This window comes from Populus trichocarpa, chromosome 2, assembly GCF_000002775.5.
Source record: "Populus trichocarpa isolate Nisqually-1 chromosome 2, P.trichocarpa_v4.1, whole genome shotgun sequence".
In the NCBI taxonomy this organism is placed as follows: domain Eukaryota; kingdom Viridiplantae; phylum Streptophyta; class Magnoliopsida; order Malpighiales; family Salicaceae; genus Populus; species Populus trichocarpa.
This window is the reverse complement of record NC_037286.2, coordinates 9,752,124-9,771,856: the sequence shown is the minus strand read 5'-3', so window position 1 is coordinate 9,771,856 and position 19,733 is coordinate 9,752,124. Positions and strand designations below refer to the sequence as shown.

The 19,733-nt window shown below is 34.7% G+C and overlaps 2 protein-coding genes across 10 annotated transcripts; one reads left to right on the top strand and one right to left on the bottom strand.

Annotated features, from left to right (window-relative positions):
* Positions 1–9,100, top strand: LOC7462901 (CST complex subunit CTC1). Of its 9 annotated transcripts, XM_024595631.2 has the most exons (16): positions 11–1,168; positions 1,297–1,415; positions 1,664–1,738; positions 1,844–1,922; positions 2,064–2,126; positions 2,267–2,344; positions 2,507–2,698; positions 3,472–3,576; positions 3,718–3,996; positions 4,188–4,682; positions 4,824–5,456; positions 5,614–5,705; positions 6,696–6,897; positions 7,044–7,149; positions 7,649–7,983; positions 8,317–9,100. In XM_024595631.2, exons 1-16 carry the CDS (start codon positions 110–112, stop codon positions 8,488–8,490), a joined length of 4,086 nt encoding a protein of 1,361 aa, XP_024451399.2. In that variant the 5' UTR covers positions 11–109; the 3' UTR covers positions 8,491–9,100. The 9 variants fall into 9 exon arrangements, 5 of the variants coding, with proteins under 5 accessions (XP_024451405.1, XP_024451404.2, XP_024451403.2 ...); XM_024595632.2 differs by lacking the exon at positions 2,064–2,126; XR_002980491.2 differs by lacking the exons at positions 7,044–7,149; positions 7,649–7,983; positions 8,317–9,100 and having other exon boundaries at positions 5–1,168; positions 4,824–5,233; positions 5,409–5,456; positions 6,696–6,752.
* A 5,143-nt stretch (positions 9,101–14,243) lies between these two features.
* Positions 14,244–15,379, bottom strand: LOC7462900 (transcription factor MYB73). Its single transcript, XM_002301165.4, has one exon. The coding sequence runs from the start codon at positions 15,171–15,173 to the stop codon at positions 14,460–14,462; it is 714 nt and encodes a 237-aa protein (XP_002301201.1). The 5' UTR covers positions 15,174–15,379; the 3' UTR covers positions 14,244–14,459.
* Positions 15,380–19,733: the final 4,354 nt, after the last annotated feature.

The following is a 19,733-nucleotide window of genomic DNA, read 5'->3' as shown; positions in this document are numbered from 1 at the left end:
AGCCTTTTAAAATATCTTCTGGTTCCCGCTCTGTCCTTCACATTCCCATTCTCGCTCTCACACTCAGCTAAGCTTCACTCCACCTGACTCATCAATCGATTGCAAATTCATGGAAGAAACAGCTGCAGTACTCACAGTCAAAGAGCTAGTTCTCCGTGCTCAGCCACTCACCGCTACATCTTCCCTCAAATCCAAACTCAACTCAACAAACCAAAAACCCCAATCTCAATCACCACCACCTTCCACAAACCCTAACCCTAAAATTCTTACTCCCTTGAACCACTCAGTGATCTTACTCGGAACCTTAACTCTCCCAACCGAAACCCTAAAATGTCCAATCAGGAATTGCTTTCGATTCTCCGATGATTCATCCACAATCTGCTGTGATATTCTCGATTTCCGTGTCAATATAATCGGGAAGAAGATTCGAGTTCTCGCTTGGAATTTCATTCCTTTGAGACAATTCTGTGGCGGCGGCTTCTTAGAGATTATCAAATGGAGTTTTGTAGATTCAACCAGTAGTGTAATATCTCGCAGTTCGAGTTCCTTAGATTTATTTCCATTAGTTTCAGGCTCGCCTTCTAATGAAGAAGATCAATCCAAGGCACGTTATAGCGTTAACGGTCCAATTGAATCGATAAGTCCTGTTTTTATTGTTCCTTGTTCAATTGGTGATGGTAAATCACAAAATCTTCGAGGGTTTGTTGCGCGAATTATGGTTTGTCAGTGTAAAACATGTAATTCTCCAGAATCAATTAAGTTTTCGCATAGCGTAGATCAAGGAAACGATTCTCATTCTTTTACAAAACCTTCCTTTGTGTATTTTTGTGGTGCTTCGTGGTGTTGGCATCCTGTGATTACGAAGCTTGTAGGGATTGTGATTATGCTATCTGGGCTGAAAAAGAAGTTAGTTTTTATAGGAAAAGAGGAGTCTCAATTGATGTTTGTGACTACTGAATATTCTGTTTTGCAATTGCCAAAAGTGTTGAAGAAATGGCCACCGCTCTCGAGAAATGTTATCCGAGGGAATGGGGAATGTGGTGTTTATACCGGAGTTGTTAGAGGTGTGTATATGCAAGGGATGGTTGTTGAATTGGACAAGGAAGTGTGGCTTTTATTAACGGATCAGCTAGTTACGGCACCACATAGTCTTAGAGAGGGTGCGATTGTAAGTGAACTAAACTTTCTACCTTTTTTTATATCTAAAATAATTCAACTAGTACAATTAAAGTTTGATCACTTTAACTTATGAGAGTGGCAACCCGATTTTTTTCTCACCATTAGTTTTTGTTTTAGATAACAGCGAGGAATGTCCATTTTGTGAATCCAAAATTTTCTTGGACAAAAATGCTCGTACTTGGGGCTTGCTTCAAAACTAGCATTACTGTGGAATCGTTCTCCCCAATGGAAACTGGGTATGGGCTACTAAATTATGTCTCTTGAACTTCTCTTAACGATTATTGTGGGCTTATGCTTACTTCTCATGGAAATTGAGCGGTACCATTTCTGATAATGGACCCAAACTGATTCTGTATTAATTTTGGCATGTGCCCTGATATTTTGAAATTTTGTCTCGCTGAGTGGTAGGAAAACATGTAGTAACTTCTTTAGAACATTGTAACCAGGCCCACATGTATGTTACCGATTCAATTGTATGCTGCAGATGCCATATGGTGGCCCAGTCACAGAGTCAGCTGGGGAAGTTCATTGAGTCCTTGACATTTTCTGCCAGACTATGGTATGGAATCTGAGCATGGTCCTGGGAAATTCAATATTTTACAAGATGATTGGAATGCATTAAATTTTTAATTGATTTACTTTACATATGATGGCTGAGTTTCAGGACACTGCTTGTTATTTCATGCTTTCGGAAGAAGTTTGCTGGGATTTTATCTGAAAAGGAGATTCTGGGATCAAAACATGTAATTTACTCTCTCTAGGTTTTGCTTCTGTCAAAGAACTGGTTGGAGTTTCCTGTGCCTGTGGATTCCTTTTCACATCCATGCTTATAAGCCTTGATATCATATGCTAACTTGACGTGGATGGGTGCAAGGTGTTATCAGAAGGAAGGGCTAGCTCAGATGTTTGCTAGATCACATTTACCTGAATCAATTTTTCGAGCTCGGGTAAATTGGTAAATCCACAGTTAGATGAAACTGATACCGGTCTTTTTTGTTATACATACATGCATGCATAGTTGCATGCATACATACATATGTGTGTGTGTTACCTTGTAATGAGTGTTTTTTTCCTTTTAATTTGGCAGCTTGGAGTACTGACAGAATTATGCAGGCATGAATCATGTGGCTGTGGTAGTGAGCCATATCATGGTAACCTGAAATTGGTAAGCTTTTAGTTTTGAGCCCCATTCAAAACATCTTTGCAACAGCTTGCATCAGTTCATCCGAGGGCTGATTTGATCTGACTGTATGGAGTGGTGATATTATTTTTTAGCCAATATGGTCATATGAAAGCAAAAGGTTCATTTTCCTTCTACTTTTTTCAGGTGGCACCTATCTCTATTTTGCTCAGTCATTGTGATAACATGTGGATGAGGACAGTATCAAAGGACTGTCATACTTCACAGGAAAAATCTCGCTTTAACTTACTGTCACATGAAAGGACATCTTATTGTTTGCCATTGAGGAGGAATTTTTCGAGCGAAGATATAGGCATTCTTTTGCTTGGAAGTCTGAAGGTTAGAGATGTAACTTCAATGTAGAGCATGTAGTAGACTTTATTAGTGCAACTGTTTTTGCTATTCTGGTCAAATATTCAGCTTTGACATGCAGAAGCAAGCATGGACGGCATTTTTTCCCCACTGAATTAACATATTAATGGATAAACATGTAACTGAGGCACGAGTGGACATCTGTAGCGTAATTGTTCAGGTTATTGATGAAGAAGAGGATGCATGGGTGATTGGTAAGAAATAGGAGAAGAATGTACTTAAGATTAGGCAATATTATGTTTATTTTATTATTTCAATATTCTAAAAAGGGTACTTATAATAATTGTGAGGGTAGAACCAGCAAATCATGATAAATTGTAGCATGGGTGCTGGATATTTTTGCAATTCTAAACCTAGGTTCAAAAGGCTTGTTTAGAGAAAACAAAGGGTTAAACTTAACTTTGATGATGGATTTGCAAAAGTGGTCTTTGATATAGATTGACTAGTAAAACACTGCTGTCCACAACTGCCAATTAGATTTATACAGAAAATAAGTTATCTTAATAAGTGGATGAGTGCACAAAATGAGCTTCTTGTATTTGTTTTTTAGTTTTTGTTTTTAAATTATATATGCAGTATGAGTGTGTATGTGTGCTTGTTTATAGGTGCATCATTGTTTGTTTAGATGCTGTCCCTTGCACTTTTTGGGCTCTTCTCCATCTTTTCTAATTTTGTCAAGATGATATGGATGAAGTTATAAGCTCCTTTTGATTTTATAAATATTTTTACTGATCCTCCAGATCTCTCCATCTTCTGGAAGGTTGCAGTTAGTTGATGCGACTGGAAGCATCGATGTTCTGGTACCCGACCTTCCATCCACTTGGAAGACCAACAACATCTATGAGGTGTAGCTAATGATGATTCCAAAACCTTTTCCCATCATCTTGTCCGCTTAATGTATTTGAAGTTTATAGATTATATGCACTCATCTTTCAAATAGATTTTTCAAGTATCTTTAGTCACTTTGTTTTGGCTTCATTTTACAGGTTGTTGACTATAGTCTCATTATGGAAGGCATGCCTAAAGTTGTGGATCATTTGGGGTTGCTCAACAATGAGTCTCTCTCATGCAGCCATATCTTTCATTATGTGCCACGGGCAACAGAGATGAACTTGGCAATCTATTCCTATTTTCACTTAAGCCGTGCAACCTGCAAAAATCTTTGCTTTTATCCTTCTGTGCCCTTTAATGAAGATCTTCAGGAACTTCAAAGTGGAAGATTTCACTTGATTTGGATCTCACACAAATATCCTTTGCTACATCAGGTACGCTTGCATATGCCAAATAGAGTTTTATCAAGGCTTATAAAACGTGCTCCAAGTAATTTTCCCTTCAGCCACTGCATGAGTCCAAGAAGTTAAGTAAAAAAGAAAAAAGAGTTTCTGTTTGCATGTTTAATAACTATATTGCTTTGTTCAGTTACAGAATTCTGATCTTTCTACATTCATGTCCACAGTTACAAGGTGATCCAGTGATACCAAACAGGGCCAATGTGTTTGTTGAGGCCGTTGCCCTGCCTTGGGACCTGTCTATTGCAGGCATGGATCCAATTGCACATTCTGGTGAGATTTCAAGGATTTGGCTGAACAAACCCTTGAGACATTACATTGGCGAAAACAACGAAGAATATTTACCCAATAAGAAGTGTAAGATGGATTGCATGCCCAGCCAGGATTTTGTTTCAGTTTTGGTTGATGATCAGAGCTATGTTGGCAGTGAGCTGAGCGCTTGCTCTGGTTCTCTTAGGGAATCAACTAAGTGGAAATGTGGAGAACTGAGCTGTCCTGAAATTCCATGTTTGGCCATTGCTAGAAATGCCAACAGTCACAACTTGGTTAGTTCAGGGAAGTTGTGCTGCACAAATTGCAAGGTAAAGATTGGTGCTGATTATAAACCAAGTGGCAGGAAGATATTGCTGGAGTTCAGTTCTGACAGTTTATTCAGGTATCAGGTGTGTCAGATCCCCTCAGTTTTCTTCATTTCCCTCAATTCTCAGAGTTTTGGTATTCATCCAGTGCAGGGATGATAAAATAGTTTTGCTATTTTACTTACCATGTAGGACAACTTACATTGACTTTCATCTAAATTGCAGATGCTTCAGATTGGGGGTTACTATGTAATAAAGCACCGTAAAGAAGAATCTTTTTGCTGTCTTAAGGACTACAACAATACTGGTGGTGGTAAAATTTGCGTCTCTTCCAGAATATGTCTGTGGAGCCTTTCATTCTCATCTGATGATGTTACAAATGATAAATCATTAGATGATGCTCTTCCTGGTGATTCTTCTCTAAGCAATGAAGAGGTTCTGATGAAAAATCAAGTTGAGCTACTTCTCAGGAGGTCTACTGGAAACTCTCCAGAATGCTCAGATGTCCAGCTTCATCTCTCTGCTGATGTAATGCATCTTTTGGTACTGAAGCTTAACAAAATGAAAGAAGGCTTCATGCCAGTTGTGATGCCAGAAGAGGCTTTCAATGGATCTCCTCACTTTATGACCAAAATGTCTGCATCTAGTACGCCCTTCGCATCTTCCAATTCCTGTTGTGTTTTTCCTGAAGGAAATTTAATATCTGTGCTTGGCAATGTTGTCGCCTTTCATTTTTTAAACTCCAATTTGGCCAATGCTCATTCAAGCTGTGAAACCGTGAGTGACATTCCTCATATGGGATGCTTTCAGGGGATTCCAAGCAGTTGTTGTGTTCATGTTTTAGTAGACAAGCAAATGGTAATTTCCTTTCAGACTGTCTCCGTAACCTGGAAGTTGTGTATTCTGATTTAATTCTCCACTTTTATTTTTTATTTATATATAACTGCTTCATCTTGCAGTATTATTTTTTCTTTCTATTAGAGATTTTTTTATTAATGATGGATTCATTTAATAGGTGAGAATTTTTGGTTCTTTGAGCAAACATGCATATGCTGTTGGATTTGGAGCTGGTGTAAATGCCACATTTCATCGAGTTCTTAAATTGAGGTATGGAATCCAAAAAAGTCATGAGCTGTAATGCTTGAATTATATTGGTCTATATTATAGTACTTCACACGGATGTTATTGCAATACTATTGTAACATTTCTTTTTTAATTTTTGGAATATGGATCTCATCAGCTCTCAACTTTGAACTAGTGCTTCTTGAACTTTGTATATCAGAGGATGTTATAATAGCTTTACAAAAAAAAAAAAAAAAAAAGACCTTCCAGGTATCGGAAGAGGTTGTTATACAATTTTGCTTTAGAGGTAGTTGTAAAAAGGTATTTTCTTCAAAGTCCTTTTGAGTATCTATTTTCATTCCATATCCTTCTGTGTCAAAAACCGACAAGATTAAGATTTTAAGTGCTGTGATAAGAAAATAAGTGCAGATAAGCACTGGATATTGCATCTAAAGTTGATGGCAGGGGAAAGTTTCACTGCATTGTGTAAAACTGTAAAAGAGTAGCATCTGCAGTTACTGGTTTGAAAAGAGAGGTATGATTGCAAACTGGGCCCTAGTTTGGGGGCTGGGAATAATTGCTTTGCTCAGTGTCCAAAATGACATTATTGGCTCATTTTTTACAGTATAGTGTGGTATGGAGCAATATAGGGTTCCTGAGATATCTATTTTTACAATCTACAGTCAGGGAGTTTTGTTGAAAGCTGTATTTATTAGAGTTCTTGGCTATGTGTATATTGTTATTAGTTTCAGATCTTGCATGAGTAATAATGGTAATGCATACACCAATTTGTGTTCATACTCACTTTGTTAGGTTTAAAATTGTGCTATTGTGATACTTGACATGTATGATCTGTTGTTTGCATAGTGGCTGATCTATCCTTCAGTGTCCTTTGCTCTTCCCTTTAATCATGTTATTTATGAACCGTGTCTCCCCTTCATGTTAAGCCTCTTTGTGAAACCTGCTCCTAAACCAATCCTTTATGGTTTAGTAAGAAGTTAGCATATTATCAATTGTTGTTTCTTGGTTTTTCAGGGGAACAAATAGATTGATGCTGACTCCTGCTTCATTTATAGTGATCAATTCCATAAGGGTTGCAAATGAAGCGTCCCAGGAAAATTCTTCTGATTTGTGGTTATACAGATCATCAGCTGCCTCTTCGGACAAAGTTTCGTTTGTTATGATTTCAGAATTGAATCAACGCGCAGAGAGCAAGCCTGTGAAGTTCTATTGCAGGGTAATTTTTGTTAGATTCATGAATTTATCTGTTCTTCTCTCAATTGCATCCTTCCTTTGTAATTTGTTATTGCCAGATAGGAAGAAGTGAACATTAATTGTGTGAAATACTTGTAACCATGATTTATTTGCTCATGTTTATGATAGGTTGTTGCTGTTCATGTCCTGGTTCTGGAGAACAGAAAATATTTGGCATCAAAAGTTCACTCCATGCAACATTTTCTTGACATTCCACTTGCTTCTTTTGTGCTGGGTAAGTTATTTCTCATCTTTATAAAGCATTTATATCATGACTATATGGTATTAATCACTTTTCTCTCTCACTATCTGCACGGACAACTTGTGCCATCTCTCTACCTTGAAAAGTCAAAACATTGTATTTGTGTTTGCAGTGTTGTAAACAGCTTTAATCAAACCTCAATTGGGAGTTCTTTATTGTGATACAAGAAAATAGAGCACATACTAAATGGATCCACAATGTGCCTTGTTATGCAGCACCTTTTGCATTACTGAATTAAAGCTATTGTTAATTGTAAAACTATGTGATGGCTAAATGGTTTATTAAATTATATGTAGTCGGGCTTTAATTTATCATGAATTAGACAGGCCCCTGCGTGTATATTGAGGCACTTGTGAAAGATGCACAATGGAATACAAAAGGATATCATTTACAAGCTGTCTTTCGTCTTTTCATTGGACATTTTTCTTTCTAATTCCTATGCAATCATATTATCCTCTCTTTGCATGTATAGATGATGGATCATCATCATGTTATTGCTGGGCTAATGCTGAAAGAGCAGCAACTTTGTTAAGGCTGCATGAAGAACTTCCGATGAGAGCTTTTGAAAGCAGTGGCTGCACATTAAAGTGGGTAGGGATTACCAAGAGTTCCTGGAAAACCACTATGTATCATCTTGAAAAGATGTTAAAGAAGCATCACAGGATTGTCGTGAAAAACCATGGGTCAATGGTAGATTCTTCATATCAAGATCTTAATGTTTCTGTCAGTTCAGATGGTGACCTCAGCAGCTCAGATGACAACCTTCTGAAATTCATAATCTTCCATGCTTGCTTTGGAACATTTTGGGTAAGTTTATAGTCTATCTGAAATGAATTCATGGAGAAATTAAACCACCAAAGTACAAGAAATAATTTGTATCTCGAGTTCAGGACAGTGAATCATCCAGAACTAAATAATTTTGGTTGAGTTCTTTGTCAATCTAATCGCTGTCCAGTAACCTGAAATATTGAGTTCTCCAATATTTCCATGAGATACGGCAAAAGTAACCTGAAATATGGAGTTTTCCAATAGTTTCATAGGATATAGAAAAAAAAGGCTTAACATTGTCATATGAGCAAGATTCTAAAATTTTTTGGTTTGAGCTCCCCTAACACTATCACATCTTTTTGCTATTGACAGACTGTTACAGCCAGTGCGATGGAGATGAATGCTGTTAATCAGTTGGAAAAGGAGCACCTTATGCAAATGGAGATGGCCCCGCATCCCATGCAGAATGTATGGGCTAAGGAAGTTTGTTACACGGATACTCGTACCGAGGCCTGGAACATGGTTCAAGAACAGCTAAGAAGGTAAACGTTTGTTTCTTGTACCACTAATTTTTCCTGGATGTGAAGCGACTTCCTTGCTAGTTCTGCTCCTTAGTTGTGTTGTAGGGGCCAGGCAGCATAATCCTGCGAGTCCGGGGACCTTTTTGCCATGTGTTTGTGTACCTGTTGTCTTACCTACAGTGGCATTCTGGGATTGACTGCTATTATTGTAGTTATATGATTTATTGACCCAAGCATATCATTCTGTACCCAAGCATAGAATCTCCTCTTCCACATTCAAAACACGAGGTTAGGGTTTAAGATTGTGTATACAAATTCCAGATACAACATAATGATCGACCTAGGAGTTCGTATATACGAAAGACATTTTAAGAAACCTCATATAAGCCTTCTGAGCATATACATGCCGTATTGAATCATGTACTCTTTTCAAAGCATGTGTCTTTTCTTGGTGTGCCTGATGATGGGCTCATGAACTCCAACAATATTTTTAAGTTAGCCCATGCTTGCTTTTTTGGCATCTCAAGCTACTTGTATCTTGTCACAGAAGTTGTGAAATGCAAAAATTGTAATGATAAGTAGATTCAACCTGGGTAATCATCTTTTAGTATATTTTAACTAGTCCTTTGTCTATATGATTCTTTGTACCTGTGATCACTGTTAATAAACCCGACTCATATCTCATATTGAATCGGATTGACGGATTAAATCTGGTCAACTTGACAGGTCAATCAAGTAAAAAACATAGTTTTGATTTTTTTTCAAAATGACATCGTTACTTTTTTTAAAATCTTGAAAAACATTTTTTTTTGCGAGCTTTATAACTATGGACTTTCAATCTGACCAAGGAATGGATCCTCATAACACAAGGTGAAATTTACTGTGCTGGTACCCCTATGCGATGTAATTTCTAATATGATTTTCTGTGGATAACTTCAGCCAGTGGTGTCTGTTTTGGACACCCCGTGTAAAAACTGGTGAAATATACATGCACAACTCACCTACACGCAAAGATTGCAGGTTTCAATGTGGTGGATGAACTAGTCAGTTTTGAGTCAAATTGTGTCTTGTCGATGTGACAAACGGGTACTCAGAGAGAATATGGTGGATGGGTTGTTAAGGTTGTGTTTGGCATCATGGCCTTCGATCAAAATGCAGATAGGGTTATCGATCTAGCATATGGAGGGTTCCCAGACATATCCTAGAATGGCCAGTCTCGTACACATGCTGAAAGGGAAAGCGTTCTGTTAATAATTTAACTTGCAATCGCACTGGTGGTGGCGAACGAGGTGCAATCAGATCCATTTTGTTCCTCACTGTTCTTCACAGGAGCAATTACCGAGCATAGTTATAACACTCAGGTTGGAATAAGATCTAAATTACTTTTGGATGAGTATATATCAATTCGAAGTATTGAAATCAAATTGGATCTAGATTTGGTATATCAAATTAAGAATTAATTTATAAGGTCCATCAAATTTGATCTGTTTAATTTGATCATACATCACTGGTTTGAATGGCCAGGCCACGTTGGGTTTTATAATAATCTTAGCAAGATACAAGTTTCTAGGGTTGTATTGCCCAGCTCTATTCTCCAATGGGGTCGGCTCCCTCCTAAGGCCATTCTATTAGCGCGCGTAAATGGCATTCGAGAAAAGGTAACTTAATATTAAGAATTATTATTATTTTGATACCTTATTCATGTTTTCACTTTTGCACGAGGAAGAATTTCTAATAAGATCGGGTTTCTTCGTAAATGGATTCTAGATTGGTCGTTTGTGACATACACACGCTCACACGCACTGAAACGTCTCGGACATTTATTGGAGTAAATTTTCTCCTCCTCAATTTTTTTTATTGTGTTCTTCTATGTCTAAATTGAGGTATCATTTGTTAAGTTTAGGACAAATTAAAACATACGTGACCACAGTGTAAACTATTGAGAAATTCCATCACCAATTTTGATTCAAAAATTCATTTGTATCCTTCTACTTTTTCTCTTCAATCTTCACAGTCCCTATAATTTTCAAAAACTCAATTTTGATCCAAAAAATTATTTTCCTTATTTTTTAGTCCTTGAGTTTGAGAGAGGAGATAGAAAGCCGCTAGATGTCGGAGAAAAGAGATAAAGTCATTGGTTTCCATCGATTTAGGGCATAAAAAAGATCTATTTTGGTGTTAACGAGTTTCATTCGACAATAAAAGTTTGATGGTGGTTCTTAAACCTCAATATTGCCTCAAAAAAGATATTGAAGCCGAGAAAAAAAATTATTACCCGGATTGATTTTGTATTCTTGGATCATTTTTTGAGTTTTTTAGCCTGATAAATTAGTTTTTTTATATATATTATAAGGGTGTTATTTATTTTTTTGGGGAAAAAAATGGCTTGAAAAATAGGGTTCGGGTAGGAAAACCAATTATTTTGTTAAAAAAAAGGGGTTGACAACAGACATGGTTCAGACTTGAAAAGGTTCATTTGCTTCTAGCGGTGCTGACAGATAGAACCATTTGGTTGTGGATCCAGTGCTAGATGACTTATCGATTTTATACATGTAGGACTAACATCGTTTGAAGAGGTTAATTCACTATACTTGAGTTGAATAAAAAAACTAAATTTTAAACCTTTGCATATCTTAGAGGTTATCTGGATTATTTTGATATTAATTATGAGTTGTATATTATAAGTCGTAGGGTATGTGAGAAAGGAATTGACTAGTGATTTCAAACCTCTGCACATCTTAGAGGTTATCTAGAATGCTTATCTTCAGCACGTGATGTCAAAGCATTTCTTGAGGTTGTCGCAGTCCACTTCAAAGAATTGGACCAAGGAGATTCATGGTTCCATAACCAGTGGATCTATTCCATTTGTTTCACATGCAAAACGGATAGTAAAATTTTGTTTTATATGATAATTTTTTTTAAATTGTTATATTATATGAAAATGTTTAACTAACAGTAGCTTCTTTTTGTAAGCTATTGTGTAGCAGCTCGTGGAGAGCCAAACCCAGAAGTTCACGTTGGATTCAAACATTTTTCTATATTATTATTCTTTTTTATATTTGCTGATTTTTTTTTTCTTCAGGAAACATATAATTCCTAATTGCATAAGAGATACAGAGATGATTTTTCGACCTATTCAGAACTTAATCTAGATTTGTGGTTGGAGGTTGGATTTACAGGTGGATCTAATAGAAATCAGGTTTATAATTTCTCAAAAACCACGATCGAGGATGTGCGAGCAGGTCATAGTGTCTTGATTGTTGGGGCCTCATGGTCCAACAATCACTGACCATCCAAGCAATCATACAAGAATATGTTCAAGCTGAGACGACCCAACTTGGTGCTAAGATGACCCAACTAATGGAAAAATTGAATGTTATCAAGTAGATGTTGGCATCTCTCATTGGTACTTGTGCTTCATCTCATTGCCCTCCTAGTTACGATGAAGATTCATCTCTTTCTTCTCTTTCAATTTTTGTTACCTAGATAGATAAATTGTATTTAATAATATTTTTTAAATTAATAATATAAATTTGTTATTTTATAATGGATTCACCGAGAGAATTATTGCCGGTAAATTGTTTTGCTTGACGTGATAATTTTATTCGTAAATCCATTAAATCACCTGGGATACATTTTCTAACAATTTTTTTTGTCTGCTATATCATCTTTAACTGTATTTCTAACAAAATCAGGCTTTAAAAACTGAAGAAATATTTTGTCGGTGTTTTGGTATTTTCTGGTAGTCCTGAAACATTCTTTTGACCCCAGTACGTACATATTCAATGTATAGTTACAAATTAATAATTCAGACTCCAAAAAGGAGGGCCAGGACTGGGCTCCAGGAGAAAGACAAATCGAGTGGTCTTAGGAAGGGGATGTGTGTGACCAAGGACCATGCATCGATTATGGAGTGTCGTTTAGTATTTTGCACATTTAGAACATGCATGCCTTTGCAGCCCTGATCAAATATAAAAATCCAAAAGTGTCGCTGCTATAAAGTGGGACAGCAACCCTGTGAATATTTCACACTTGGATGAAAGCAATGCTCCCGTTTTCGTCATGCCATGTCTAAGCAGCAGCACTGTTACTAATATTCTCTTCGATCTTGAGCCTTGAGAGTAATTTTCTTTCAATTTGGAGCACTAATTATATTTCTTGATCAGATAAAAGAATAAACGAGCATGCCACAATCGATAAATTTGATACTTGGTTTAGCAGAGCTTCTTGATCGATGTCTTGCGATATATAGTAAACAAGATGGTGGCGACCATTAATGATGATCTGGCCAGCTGCTTGTCAAGTTTCATGATCAACACTACTTACTCGGCATATATCAGCCAAATCTACCTTAATTATCAAGTTTTTCAGGAAGAATTAATTCTCCTTCAGTGATAATCAAGGGTGATGAAATGATCTTCCACTGAGCAAATAGTATAATTTTAATGTATTTGTTCTCCAATTTTGAATTTCTCGTGATGAACTAGGGCTACGCTGAATGTGCAATTGTGTATATATATGTATCTGCCAGCAAGAAAGCATTAACGCTTAGAGCGTGTTTGATAGTGTGGTTGCGGGTGCTTTTCAAATAGCTTTTCGTGCCGAAATACATGTCAATGATGTTTTTTTATTTTTTAAAAATCATTTTTGACATCAGCACATCAAAACGATCCAAAAGGTACAAACCGCACTCAATTTTAGCAAAAAAAAAAAATTCAAATTTGGACGAAACGCAGGTACAAACACAATACCAAACGTTCTCTTAATATCAGCAAAAGCGAATAACGTCTGAGGCTGACACTTATAGTTTTTTTGGAGTATGTTTATTGTTGTTTTTAAAATAGTTTTTTTTTATTTGAAAATGTATTAAAATAGTTTTTTTTAATTGTTTAAAAATAATTTTTAAAATCAATATATTATAATAATAATAAAAATTAAAAAAACACGTCTCAAACCATCTCAAACGCAGTTACAAATGTCCTCTAAACTAGTTCATTGCGATTCTGAGTTTCAGTCCCTTCTAAACAATAGAGTTTTATCATTGCAATTCGGTTTCTAGTTGTGTTTAATCAAATAAATAAAAACTTTATATGCAAACAAGAATGTTTTTTTTTTTAAAATTAGTACATTTTTTTTAAAAAAAATGGAAAACTAGCACAAACAATATTTTTATAAATAAAAGCATAGTTTGATAAAATTTTCAGCTGGAAATTGCCTTTTTTTGGGAATTATGATTTTTTTAAAAAAAAAAATCATAGTTAGGAAGTGCTATATTTTATACAAATAATTAAGATGAACAGATATAAATTTCAAGGAGAAGAGCGGGAATAAAAAAAGAAAATTAAAAAAAATAATGAAATCTTGGATACATATCAAAAATTCAATAATGAGACTATGATATCATTAAAAAAAAAAAAATTGACGAAACCAGCAACCTAAAAAAATCATCGATAATGACCGGAGAACGGAGTGGGTCAGTGTGCTGCTCAAAAGATTTTCACTAAGTTTTTAGCATTCAAGCTCCTCTAATTTTTTATTTGAAAAAAAGTATCCTTAATTAAATCCCTCTGCCATATCAACTCCTCAGATCCTTATGTTGAGATTGTTAAGATTCTCAAAATTTTATCATTCTTGATCGGATCCTCTCGTTCTTGTTCTAAAATGAGAACTCATAATTCTGCCTCTATTTCTCTCTGTATATACGATGGAAAAAATAGCTCCATAGACAGTATACACGCTGACATGGGCAATTAAGGAAGGTTCTTTTAAGATCTCTCCTTCGCACAAGATTTATTCTCAAAAATTTTATTCCAAGATTTGTCAGACAGAAGATCTATGAAGGTAATCTAATCCAAGAGTTTTACATGGAAAAACCCATAGTGATAAAATCTTAATGGTTGAGTAAATCAACCAAAATAACAACACCAGGCATTGTTTCACCTCTTCTCTAATTAATTTACACCTAATCAATGAAACCCTGAAGGACTCTCACATTTATAGTGTAGAACTCACATACTCCCTTACTTCCCTTGCAATAACATCCCTCATCACATCCCAAAATCCAGCCGGCAAACTCTCCGCCGTCCTCTCCACCACCATTCCACCATTGCTACCACAAACTGCACCACCAATCCCCGGCGGCGCAAGAGTCAACGCTGTCAACGCATCCTCCTCCTCTCTCACCATGCCATCTGCCATAGATCCTGGTGTCATATTAATATCAATGCATTCGTAATTGTTGCCATAATTACTATCAAAGTTGCCTTCCAAATTCATTTGACTTTGGCGTTGTCTTGCCCTTCTCTTCAACGTGGAATTCCAGTGGTTCTTGACCGCATTATCAGTACGACCCGGAAGCAACCTGGCAATGGTGGCCCATCGGTTACCATATCTGGCATGAGCAACCAGGATTGCTTCATCTTCAGCTGGAGAGAATGGACGGTGCTCCACATTTGGGCTTAACTGATTGCACCACCTGAGCCTGCATGATTTCCCAGACCTACCCTTTATGTAACGGCTTATCAAGGACCAGTTTTTTGGTCCATGTCGCTCAACAAGCCCAGTCAAAATCATGTCTTCCTCTGAACTCCATGGACCTTTAATTCTGGCAGATTTATCGGTACTTCTTGGTGTTTTATTGTCATTGAAAGAAGACTCCGAAGCGGAAGAATCTGAAGAAGAAGTAGAGCACATGTTCATTGTTTCCATACTAATTAAAATCACAAAGAGTGAGCTTCAAAGAAGAGGAGAGAGTTTGGGTTAAGGGCTTGGTTTTGAGAGTTGGATAAGGGCATTTATTGAGTTACGGGAGTACAGGGTTTTTTTTATATGGAGTGGGAAAGAAGGTGGAATGGAGAGAGAGAGCGAGAGAGAGAGAGAGATGACTGAACTTGGTCTGGTGCCCAATGGGCTAGCTTCCTTTTTTAATAGAAATAGGTAGAGAGGGTTCTTCCAGGAAACTGGCCTTTGTAATGTTGATGGGAGTCTAGACGGGAACAAGCGCGTTCCCTCGGTCGCGCACGTTACTTTGTTATTTCGTTTTCAAGAATTCCATTCTTGGACCCAATTTTGTTGCAGGTCCGATCCTGGGTAGTCTGCCCTCTGTCATTTGACCATTTTGGGCTTCCAAAGGATTTGTCAGGTGTCAATAGGGAAAATAAGGCTAATAGCACACGATTATAATTTTTGCAGGAGATTGTTGTGGATTTCGGATAGTATTAGTTTTTAAAATATTTTTTATTTTAAAATATATTAAAATAATATATTTTTTTATTTTTTAAAAAACTATTTTTGATATAGTATATAAAAACAATTTAAAAATATTAAAAATTAATTTTAACTAAGAAAATTAAATTTTTATAAAATATTATTTGAAACGCAATTTCAAACAGTTTTATAATTGCAAAATAAACGTTAGAAAAATAACAAGACAATATATATATATATATATTAAAATTAAAAAGAATATCTAAAGTAAAATAATCAAGTGGTTTTTAAACTCATACTTGAACTACATCCACAATATTTAGTAATCTTGAGTGAATGTAGTAAGCACGCACCATGCCAAAGCTTTCAATAACTATATCCAGGACTTACTCTCAAACGTAAGAATCACCAATCGAAATAAGTCCAGGGTGAAGTTAGAGGGGCAGTTTTGGGATTCGGGCGAGACAAGGCAATATTTTATCGGTGTAGAAAAGGAAAATTAAGAAAATCAGCCTCGTACTCGACAGTTTTTCACAGTCACAATGCCTTTCCTTTACAAGCATTATTTAAGAGAGAGAGAGAGAGGCAGGCGTTTAGAACATGACAGGAAGGACAGAGCTGTTTAACACAACACAAACGTTTTCAAACGGAAAATGGGGCCGAAACCTTTTTGACTAGTTGGCTTCATTTACAGCTGATAAAATAGGGATTGTAATGACGACAGCTATTTTTTTTATTTATACATATATTAAAATAATATTTTATTTTTTAAAAAAATTTATTTTTAATATTAATATACTGAAAAATCTAAAATTATAAAAAAAATTATAAATATTTTTTAAACACAAACCCAAGCAAACACGCTCTCAGAGTACGAATCCGTAACATCAAGAGAACCGCTCAGAAAGAGCTACTGTTACAACTTACAACCAAGGACTCATAAATTATAGAGGTTTTTTTTTTAAAGAGATGACTTCCACGTAGGAAGGTCCCACAACCAGCCTGTACGAATCTCACGTGATTCCAGTTGAATCCCTTTGACTTTGTTGTTTTATTCAACAAAAGCTACTAACTCCACTCTTCCCTTTTTCTTCATCGTGTATCTCACTCACAGCCACATTATTCGCTCTTCCCCCGTGCCTTTCTATTGTTAGTGTTTTCTTTTCCATCATAGTTATATATATATATATATAAAACACCAAATCGATCGTGTTGAAAATATGTCGATTGTTGGTGTTTTCTTTTTCACAATGTGAACTGAAGATCGAATATATTGACTTTTTAAAGATATACAGTCGTCATGTTGTGATGGTTGGTTACATAGGTTGTTAAAAAAGTTCAAGATATCTCCTGTTTTGGAAAGTGGTTTTACTGTAGAGTGAATATTTGATGGTATTATAAAAAATAAATTGAAAAATATTTTTAAGTGTTCGGTTATGTTATGGAAAATGAGCTAAAAATAGCTTATTAATTTTTTATTTTTTTTTAGTTTATTAAAATAATAAGAAACAAATCTTACAAGTTAAAAAATTGAATGAGAATGAAATTGAAAAAAATCTAATTTTATAAATTATCTCAAATAAAATAAATAATAATAGAAATAATAGAAATCAAATCTAACAAATAAAAAAATTAAAAGATGATGAAATTAAAATAATAATAATAATAATTTCATAAAATATTTCAAATAAAATAAGAAGCAATCAAAAGAATGATAATCAAATTTGATATATAAAAAACGTTTTCCTTTTAAGATATGCAGCTATAAAATCAAAGTTGTGTTTATTGGGTTTAGGTAATGTTTGGAATTGTTGTGACTTTTAAAAATATTTTTTACTTGAAAATATATAAAAATAATATATTTTTTTTATTTTTTAAGATTTATTTCCAATAACAATACATCAAAACAATCTAAAAATAATTTAAAATAAAAATATTTAAAATTTTCAAAAACATCTTCTCACCGCAAAAACAAACAGATACAAGTGACATGATGTACAAGTGATATCAATCCTGGTATTCCTTTGAGGTTTTAGATTCCATGTCATCTCTTAATAGATAAACTAATAAATTCTCAAGCTACATCCATCGAAGTACTTATTATAATGTTATTCATTGATGAACAATGCTCAAACAATAAAAATTAAAGTCGAAACATCAATTATGAAAAAAAAATATCCTAATGAAAACCTTAATATTCCTCTTGTGCTAAATTGAATTTGTAGCATGTCATTACAAAAAATCTAAAGGTCGAGAGGGATTTATTAAATGTTTGGATCTACCTTCCTCGGGAAAATAAACGTGATTAAAAAAAAGAACCTAGAGAACTTAGCCTCGAAACTATCATCCAGTACCCACTTATTCAAACAAGCACCTTTACACCAAACAACTTCCTCGGAAACCATCTCTTTGAAAAACTGTGGATCCCTTGATCTCGAGCCTTTAGGCTTTTCCTTCTCTCAGAAAATCCACCAATGGCATCCCCTCCTCGGCCTATTTTTCATTTTCGTGATTGAATACTGTAGGCCATGTGAGGTTTGAACTTTCAATCCCTATATGTTTTGATGTGTTGTTAGGCTTTCAATCCAAAGGGAAAGTGGGGATTATCCACGTTCGTTGACAATGGAATAGAAACTTAGATCGATGGCAAACCTAATTTTCAAACCCAAAACTGTTCTAGGAAATAGGTTGAGATTCTCAGATTATTTTCAATATGCTTTTTCAGTAAAGAAGAAGGGCAGGAAAAATATGAAAAGTAATTAAGGTCCATTTGTTAGTTGAAAAGTTGTTTTTTTTTAATAAATAAATAAATTCTATGAAAAATGGATTTCAAGAAAATGGATTTTTTTATATATTTAGTTGTACTTGAAAAATAAACTAAGAACTATTTTTTTATATTTCATCACGAAAAGTAAATTGAAAAATAACATGTTTTTAGTCTGGTTTTTTTACAGTAGAATTTTTAAAAATATTTTAGGTGCTTGATTAAACGAATTCTCTAAATTAATGCATGCCATCAGGCTTATCATACAATGACTCCAACGTCCTGAACTATTAAATATTTTTTTAATACAACTAAACATGACGATAAAGGTAGAAAATTAATTTTCAAGCAGATATTTTCTTTAAAAAAAAGAAAGAGTCAGTTCAAAATTATTCATGCAAATTGAGTTTTTTAAATGGCTATATTGATAATTAAAAAATAATTAATATGATTATGTTAATAACTTAAAACGAGTTATTAATAATAAATCATTTGATTTCATATAAATTAAATGTTAAATGATCAAATTAAAAAAAAAATAAGTGATCAAAAACATAGGGTTGATATTTTTCTTGCCCATGCAATTAAATCTCTATTCTTTCAAGAAAGAAGGGAAAATATTTGTCCATTGTTCAAATTTGGTTCTAATTGCTTATTTTTAAAATTAATAAAATTTTATTTGATTTTTTCATTAACCAAGCCTCCTTTTTTTATCCATTGAAATAACGAGAACCCTACCCAAAGTTAATTGAAGCAAACTAACAAGTATATTTTAATTCAACAAATTTAAAAGGATAAAATTGAATAGCAAAAAGAACTTTAGCGACAAAGAAAATATGGCGTTACTATTATTCACGGTGTATGTGTGAACAATGATTTCACAAAATGTTTTTTTTTTTAATTTAGTTTTAATTTTCCACCATTCCCCCCACAAACCAATCTCTTCAATCTGGAGAGAGGGAGAGAGCAGACCATTCATTAAAATATCAGTTTGACCCTTTTAAATGTGGCGTTAATAAAAAATACAAGGGCATAATAGTAATCTACTTTGTTGCGAATTTTTGTCTTCCCATTCGTCATTTTGTTCTCCATTATTTTATCTCCCCACCTATTTTTGCTTCTACAATGTTAAGGAAAGTTTGCAAGTTGTTTAAAAAAAAATCGATGAGGATACAGGGAGTAGAGATGGTAGACTACGCGCTCTGCGATGATGAATAGAGGATGACGAAGTTTAGTTTTTTTTTTTTTAAGTGTATTTTATTTAGGAATATATTAAAATAATATTTTTTTATTTTAAA